General features: G+C 39.2%; 1 protein-coding gene across 2 annotated transcripts in view; it reads left to right on the top strand.

Moving 5' to 3' along the window:
- The window catches only part of LOC108117018, a 102,934-nt gene extending 93,920 nt beyond the window's left edge, over nt 1-9,014 (top strand). Inside the window, exons 6-7 of one of the 2 annotated variants that reach the window (XM_041819477.1) lie at nt 6,406-6,428; nt 7,880-9,014. In XM_041819477.1, coding sequence (XP_041675411.1) covers nt 6,406-6,428; nt 7,880 — 24 coding nt within the window. In that variant the 3' untranslated portion in view covers nt 7,881-9,014. The remainder of the gene's footprint in view (nt 1-6,405; nt 6,429-7,879) is intronic. The other variant, XM_041819476.1, reaches the window with a different exon arrangement.
- Nucleotides 9,015-9,157: the final 143 nt, after the last annotated feature.

A 9,157-nucleotide genomic window follows, 5' to 3' on the forward strand; every position in this document is an offset into this window, starting at 1 on the left:
AAGCCAAGTCGCAAATATCCTTTAAATATGCATTGAAAAATTCCACATCTTGTTATTTTCAGAAAGGGAAATAAATCTGGCCATATCTAATGAATATGGAAACGAGTTGCCCGCCACAAAATGACAAAATGAAACTGCTGACATGGCGCAGCTCGATGGCAGCTTAAGAAACCCATCATCTTGTACAGTCAAGCCATTTCATTTGCATTTTTGTCATAAATTGCAGAAGTTTTCGGTGACCTCGACACATTTCCTTCAGCTTTTGCTGAATATGTCAAAGTTCAAAACGCAGATTTTCAAGAACAACTTTATATTCAAATTTCAAAATTACTTTTAAATTAATTTAATGGGTTTTACTAGATCTTTTAAGCAAAATTTCTCCAAGAACTGAAATTTAAAACCTTGAAAGCCTTCCTTGAAAATCTCTTTGTTTATCTCCGAGTTTCTGAAAGCGCTCCACCGCCTATGTGAGACGTCTCAATCGCTCCGTAAAGCACCTGTAAAGTATGCTGAACGGCCGTTCAGGTGAGTTAAGTGGTGCTGCCCTCCCCTCCACCCCTCTACATGCATATGCATAATGTGGCCAACTGAATTGCTGGCGGGACGTAATCACGTCTCGATGTGTGGCACGCGATGTGGCCGCCAAAATGGAGGTGCCATTGCCCAGTGGCAGACTTTGTTTCACCGCGAGAGCTGGCCAATTTATTTTTCACCAAGATAATCCACCGCATAATTGCACTGGGAGCTAAACTCCATCCAGAATGCCAAGTCGCGAACCCCATAAATTTCCGTGTTCCGCCTGGCGATCTCACTGGACATTGTTAAGAAAGTTTCACTTGGGGAAAAATGGTGCTTAAATTATTAAAACAGTTTAGATTTTGGATTTAATAAAGAGCGTTCTATATTCTCTGATATTGTCTTGTATATTGTATAATAAAATCTGCGATTTCCAAAGTGATTTTGCATTTTCCTGTAAAATATTTTCACATCTCCTATGAACAAGATTTTCTTTAAGTGCATCAGAGAGGATGGTCGCCATGTCCGGCTGTGCGCATAATCGTCGTGCGATGTCTTTAAAGTCGCGGCCAGTCCTACAGTAAAACTTCCTTTTAATGGCCGCCGGCGATGATAAGGCCACCGAGTTTATGGCTCCAGATAGCAAGTGTCAGCGTCACGTAAATTCGCTAGTAAGTCGGAGAAATTAGGGAACCTGGTCCGAGGTTCCCATGGGGTTATCAGCCATGGTTTTATGGTCCATATGCGAAAGGGATAAACAGTCCCTGTGTGGGATGCCACCATTTCCAGAGGATGCTCTGTTGATGTTTAATCTGTTGATAATTTATTCGACACTTGGCCAGCCATCGGAATTCAATTCTCCAATTGAATTTCTTTGATTTCTCGGGCAGCCCGGCAATAAGTCGGTCAATCGATAATCGGATGACTGTGACCCAGGCATTAAACGACAAAAACAACGCATTAGGGCTGGCAGGAGTTCGACCTCCGCGATGACCGCATGGATGAGTCAAAACAGAAGAGGCACTTGGAGAAAAACAAGTATTATTTTTGTTTATTTCCAATGCTTAAGTTTATCATAAGCCCTTAACTTAGCTTTAACTTAACCTAAACTTAACTTAACCGTAACATTCCAAGAAATATTCTTAAAAATTTTAAAAAAAGGATAAGAAGGAGGATACAGAATATTTATTGATAAAACTAACAATCTCCCAACCTTCTTTGGTTACAGTGTAAAAACTGGTTTGCTTTTTGGGTTTCTCAGGCAGCCAAACAAAGGGAGCCCCGGAGAAATGCGCAAGGAGAGAAAGGATGATGTGCGCAGTCGAGGGGATGAAATGGGTTTCGCCCTGGCAAGGCTCATTTCAATCTATTTATGAAAACCAAAAGTCTTCGAGACAACCCGAAACGATGGCGGTGCAGAGGCGGTGCTCTTATCACGGCCATTTGCCTCCGCCATTGCACCGCCAAAGTGGTTGATCCGGTTTACGGAATCTCCAACCCCAGCCCAATACCCCAGAAACCACTCTCCGTTCGTGTGAATCTGTCGCTGGCTCATCGGAGACCCATTGCGAGGCCAAAGGTCACCTGAGTGACTGCAAGAGCCCATAAGTGGAGCCCCAAGAGCCAAGTCCTCCCATTATTTATGCCCACTTAGACCAATCGAATCGGAAATGAATTTTGAAACCGAAACATGCAAATAACATCGCATTGAGCTAAGCAATTAGCTCGGCGGTGGTCAACTCACTCTGAATGCCTACATTATACCAAATTAATTCGATCTAAGCGCCCAATTAGTCCCCTTGTAATGGAGCATGTTTTATCGGCTGTTCGCCGGCGCACTTTACAGCGAATTAAACTAATTGATATGGCCAGGGAATTTCTATTACTTTAATAACATTAAATGCGATGGCTTTGCCTTGAAACTTCGCCACTTTCAAATGCAAATGTTAATGCTAAGTTCCACTTAATATGTTTTTAGCATGTGCTTAAGTCAATAAATTAACTTGACTAAGTGGAAAAACATATTTAATTTAATTCATTTCTGATAGCATTTTGATACTAGTCACGGAGCTACCCTTAAAAATTTGTAATTCGAGTTTGCAATATTAATTTTCTACCTAATATCAGCTTAATAACAACATACATCTCAAATTATATTAATGGCGAATACTAATGCTCTTTCTTGACCTACAAATTCCTCGACTCATTAAAATTCTATGCAATAAAAAGAGAGGGAACACATTAAAAATAACTATTTAACTTTTCTATGATTAGAAGTTCTAGGAAACTTGGGAGTCCCTAAGACCCCAAGTAGACAATTAAGCCGCAAGTTGCGTATTTAATCGCTCGCCCATTTCCAATGTAATCCGGAAGATTACCAGAAAACTCCATGTTCCCTCGGAAGACGCCAGCTGAACTTCTCGAACTGCTCGCATTTCGCAACCAGATGCGGCGCTTTCGATTCTCCGCTTCTCAATTTTCCCCCAATTAGCGCCACTGCCCCCCTTTTCACAGCGCCTCTCCCCTTTTCGAACAAGACTATTGCCAGTCTAACCAATCTATAGTGATTCGACTATCGGCCATATCGAGTGTGGCGCAAAAATCTTTAAATTGTTGCAAATTACATTTGAAAACGTGCCTTTTGCCGGAGATGCAGGCGAAGATGCTCGACGATCGTGCCGCCGCATTTGAGAAGAAACTCATTGGCCAGCACTTCATTCCGCTGGACACTTTAACGAGCCCAAATACAAATCACTCACGAGTGGTTCTGACCCGGGGCCAACGAATGCGAGAGTTACGCAAAACCATAATTAACAAACATTCGGCGGAATCCGTTTTACGAGCGGCACTGCCCGAACTTTCTGATTTATTCGACTGTCTACACGCAGAAAAACACACCAGAATGTTAGATGCTAGCCAACTTAACCATCTTTCTTGGAAATACCTACTAATAATAAAGGTATATTAGGTATACTTCTTAGGTTCAACTATACAAGCATCGAAGTCACTTTGAAACTTACAAAAAGCCTAGATCTATCCTAGTAACTTTTTTTCTCTCTGCAGTTAGAGGGATTGGGCATATGATTTATCCGAGTGGTGGAAATTGTAGGAAATCCTTTCCAGCAGTCACATAACTCTTGCCACCGGCTGATGTATGGCCGCGTCTAATGAAGTCGTCGGGTCGTTGTCACCACACTTCCAGCAAAGTCTATAGATCGCTCTACGTGACTGCACCTACGAATGGCATCCAATGAGCCCAGTTAGCCGAGCTAGCACTTGTTGACATGGCCTGAGATTTCCACCGACTAGATTCATCGAATCGATTGCACTGTCTGCGTTTTTTTGAATACGGAAAGTAATGATTAATAGAATGGTTGTACCTATTAGGATATGCTAGTCTTTTCCTTCGCCAATCGCCTCTGAGGTCATTTCCTATCCATCAAACCAGCTTAGACATCCATCAAGTTGTGCAAGCAATGAAATTGAAAGTTTAATGTTAAATCTAAGATGGATTTAAAGACTATTTTTAATAATTTATTAAAGAATGATAGCAATAAATAGGATATCCATATGAGGTACCCAAGCTTTTCTTCTCCGAACAAAACCGAAAGGATAAAACTTTGACTTTAGTTTTACCGGAAAAGTATGTCGTTTTGCGATGATCTTTTATTATTTAATCCTCCGAGTAGCTTCTAAGCAAAACTGAGAATTCTAAGTGCTATCCCACCATCACTCTGCTTCTACATTGCCACACCCACATCTTCTGTATACTTGCCACTTAAAGAAAGGCTGTTCCGTATGTCCTTTGCCAGCCTCTTATCCAATAATAACGCAATTACGAGCCACGCCCAGTTATTGGCAATAACGATCGTTATCAGACCTCTCTTTCCCACGGCGAAAAACCTAAGCTATCTCTATCTTTGCTGAATTTTCCTCCTTTGAATGTCCTTTGAACTGCTTGAGTGACCCACCCCCTTGGACGAAATTAGTAAGGACGCATGAGCACTGCTTGCACTGCTTGAAGGCCGTTAACTGGTTAGCGGTTCAGCCAACAGCATGCAGATGGCGCCGCTGTGCCCTGGCCATCAGCGACATTTACTCGTAATTGAACGGACAACCCGCTTTTTTGTCTCTAATTGAAGTTTTCCATCTGCAACATCTGCATTTTCGCATCTGTATCTATATCCGCATCCTTAGCGGTGCGTGCGCCTGCGTTTCTGTTGTCCCACAACACCACTTGGCCATATTTTACCGCTTTTAAGCAGCGCGTAAATACTCACGCTTACTGCAAGAGTCCATTAAACGGTCGTAAAAACTTTACGATTCCCAATATGAGATTCTCTTAATACGATTTTTTATGATATTGAAATCTCCTTTCGCAGCGAGCCCATCATCGCCCATCTTTCGAGTTAAGAAAGAGAGAGACCATCTGAGGCCCACTCGCTTCCTCCTCCTCCTCCTCCTCCACCCGCCCTGCAGTTCGCTTTTCCGCCTTTTTTCCAGCTGGGGGAAAGCTGGAAAACTGAAAAACCACCGCCGCAGGTATCATAATGGCCTCCCCTCGCCAACGGGGCGTATGCGTGTGTTTTAATGTCTTGTTGAGGCCTATAAAACACGCTCGTCATCCCGGTCGATGACGACAACACAGCGATGGGATGTCGAATATCATTCAGTTAGCCACGGCCAAGGAAAACATTAGGGGGAGATACTAAACTAATTTGCCTTCAATTTTCTGGACCTTCAGAAATTTGGATAAAAATAGTATTCAAACCTTGATAATAAAAGATTCTTTTAATTTTATTAGCAAAATATTTAAGCCCTGAATGCATATAAATAAGCATTTTCCCTTAAATTAATTAAATTCTAAAGCTGTTTAGTGTTTTAATAGTTTTCGTTTTATTCATTTCATATTCAGGCACTATTACAAAGTCTTCTCAAGATTCGACAGGATTAGCCAACATCGAGATACTGATTATTGAGTACTTTTGGAATATTTTTTCTAGGTTTTTAACCTATTAGTTGGTCAATACAAGAAGCAAAGTTCCGTGAACGATTCCTTTGCGAATCTAACGACCAAAATTTACGATATCCACTTGCAGCGGATTTGAAAAATTTAGTTTGATAGCCGTCTTTGCTTTTCTGATAAGGGGCATTATCTTATAACATATTTTTAAGAAAAAAGAATAAAAGTTGATATTTTTAGGTGTGAAAGCCAATCTTCTAGAAATTTATTTACGAGTTCAACTAGGTAAAATATCCCATATTTTCCACATTTTTTATGTGGCAAAAATCAGAATAACGAATTTTTACCAACATTTGCCATCTATTTCTTAGGGTTTTAACCTATAAAATAGCCAAATTGTGGCGAACAGCTTAGTCAATGACTGATTTGAACGGCTTACGACCAAAACTAAACCGTTCTATCCATTTTCGTCGGATTTTTGACAAGATGTACCCATTGTAATTATTTGCAAAAAATGTCCAAACAATTATTTTGCATTAAAATGCCAATCGATTAGAAATCAAAATATGAATTTAACGAGACTTTATATTCCACAGTCGGACTATTTGTAGCCCTGTTCTGTGCAGAGAAATAAGCCAAATATTTAAGATTCCCATATGGAGTTTTCCATTGATCATCCTATATAATTTGCAAGCACAAGGTAGAATATATAATATAATAGGAGTAAAGCTGTGCGACAAAACAGTGTTATCAAAAAGGGTACAGAAATGACTGCATTCATGACAGATGAAGTAAAATATGTTTCGTTGAGGATCTCCAAAATATTCCTCACGAAAAGCTCATTGCTTTATAAATCCCTGATATGTAAATTAGACTTTCAAAAAGATCCCAATTATTATTTATAGATTTTTTTCTTTTAATTTCAGATTATAAACCATCTGCAAAAATGGTAAGTGGAAAATATGTTCATTCCCCAGACTTACGCCCTGTACATCGTCCTTACACCCATTTTAATCTATAAACATACGTATTTATTGATTGCGCAGTTAACAAAAAAGTATATCATTAGTGCAATTAAAAGGCAATAAAAGTAGAGGAAAGGACGGACGAGAGGACATTAGGTGTGCACTCGTATAAATTTTATTGAGTAATTCGGAGGTGACTCGAGATCGCTGCCGTGCAGATGACGATGACACGGAGACCCAGATTCGGGGTGACCCATAAACCCGACCGCATCGGGGATTAAAAAATGATTGCGTGAGAAGGCATTTAGTAATCGTCGGAAGAGCTCATTCGTCAGATGAAGGCTGATCGGGGGCGGGGAAACCGCGGCGGCCAAACAAGCCGTAAACCGAGGCTATAAAAGTGTATCAAATTAGGGAACAAACTTGATGTGCATGGAGTTCTTCATTGTTTTCTTGATGTTTTGTTTTCATTTCCACCACTGAGCCGCAGTTTTCACTCGCTGCAAGACTCACTCAATGCCATTGATTTTATGGCGAGTGACAATTGATTCCGGTCTCATTACTCACTCTCCTCCAGCTGCACTCGCCTCTGAGCCGAAATACTTTACAGTCTTTTTATGGGCAATTACTCCTGTCTTCTAGCGGCTTTTACGATCCGCACTCAGCGCCGAATTGCACTCGCAATGGCAATAGTTGCCGGGTTTTGTGGGAAACCAACGAAAGGAAAACTGGCTGCCAGCTTGTTCAACGAATGGATTTTCGAGTGCGACATGAATGCACCCATAAGTGTGTGGTGTTTGTCCAACGTTTTTTTTTTTTTTTTTGGCCATGTTGTGTCGTGTTTATGGCCTACAGAGTGGGTTGTGGGTAACAAATGTATATGAAAGAAACAGAGGGAATAATAGCTTCATAAATACTCATTTTCAAATAATATTTATTATACAAGAGCTATTTATTTTAATTTTTACTATGAACTATAAAAGAAAATCACAATTGTAAGCTGGAAAAGCAAGCTCAAAAATCAGAAAATATAAGAAAAATGTTTGGAAATATATACAAAAATGTAGTTTAAAGTATCCATTAATATAAACCCTGACAATTTTCCAAAAGAATGAAGTACAAAATATCTTGTAAAGTGTAAAATATTTATAACAGTCAAAAGTATTCTTAAAAATTGCATTAAATATGCTTTAAAATACAACAAACTTAGGACTATGTTTCCCGAATATGTTTATCAGATATGTCTTTAGCAGATCTATTTTAAAATGTTTAATATAATAGTTCTTAAGTTACAAATTATGTACCTATAAAAAAGGTTATTTGTCGCCTGTCAAACTATTAAATTACACAAATTTTTATTTAACTTTTTTTTAGCCACTTTTGCCTTTATTGTTTTACAAGTGTTTTCCTTCTTTTTATGCCTATTTTGTTTTAGATACCACCTGTGGCACGAGAGATTACAACGGAGCTGTTTCTTTTATGGTTTGTTCCGCTTTTGTTTAACGGTCCCGAGGATCACACGCAATCCCACGCACTCCTCCACCGAAGTCTGAACAGAAAAAACCCGACTCAACGCAACGCAACTCGACTCAACCGAAACTCGACACTCTCCCTCCCCCGGGGGGGAACTCAAAATAGTGTTTTATTGTTGAAAATTACGCTTCTTTTATTTATTTACACTTTTTCTGCACTTTCCGCTGCTCACTCACTCTCACCCAATTTCAATTTTTATATGTTTATTACGATTATTATCGCTTAATGGGGCTCGCTGGCTCGTTATTGTTGTTTTCTGTTATTGTTGCACCAGTAGTTGTGTCAGACTAACGTGTGAAGTTGTTTTATTATTTGTTTTGATTATCAAAATGGGCGTTTTACATTTTTCCGGTCGTTGGGCGGCCCACCTGCCACGGGCCCACAGCTTATAGCCCATATCCCATCCATAGCCCTGGGGCAAGGGCAGTAAATCACAGCCCGCTGTGAGTGGCTGAGTATCTGGGCAGATGTGCACTAAAAAAATAACATGAAGTAATAATTAGCTGATTGGTTACTTGGGAAAGTTAACTTATCTTCGTATATAACGAATATAATGTACTTAATATTAAAAAATATGCCTTGAATGTATAAATTATGAACTATAAATGTAAACAACTTCAAATATCAAAGTTAATGCCTAAGAAATATATATATAGGTAGTAATAGACAATAATTTCTCCCAGTGCTTCAGTGAGATCGAGTGCACTCCATGTTGGCCACTCACTCGCACTCACCGTATGACCCATAAACATAAACCAAAGTGTGGCAAAATGTTTAATTTGGAATTTATGAGCAATTAATTTTAAAGCCTTCGCCGGGCCGTTAACGCCGTTTCTGCCCACCCTTGGCCATAAAAGATTTAACAAGCCAGTGTGCCAAAAATTGATTGTTTAGCCAATCCGCTGATTGATCGTCAATTCAATTGTTATCGCCCAAGATTTGGCAATCGCAAAAGTACGCGAAAGTCAATTAAAAATGAATTAGCTACAGGGAAGTACATTAAACTATTAAGTGAGTAAAGAAGAAAAATTCCATTTAAATAAATAAAAATGTTAGGCTAAGAAAAACATAAATATCGTTAAATTACTATTAATGTTTTGAGATATAAAAATAAGAAGTGAAAATTTAACACAAAAATAAAAAATTCATTACATACCATAAATTTTAAAATGATTTTCAT

The sequence above is a fragment of the Drosophila eugracilis genome, unplaced genomic scaffold, assembly GCF_018153835.1.
Source record: "Drosophila eugracilis isolate 14026-0451.02 unplaced genomic scaffold, ASM1815383v1 contig_75, whole genome shotgun sequence".
Lineage (NCBI taxonomy): Eukaryota > Metazoa > Arthropoda > Insecta > Diptera > Drosophilidae > Drosophila > Drosophila eugracilis.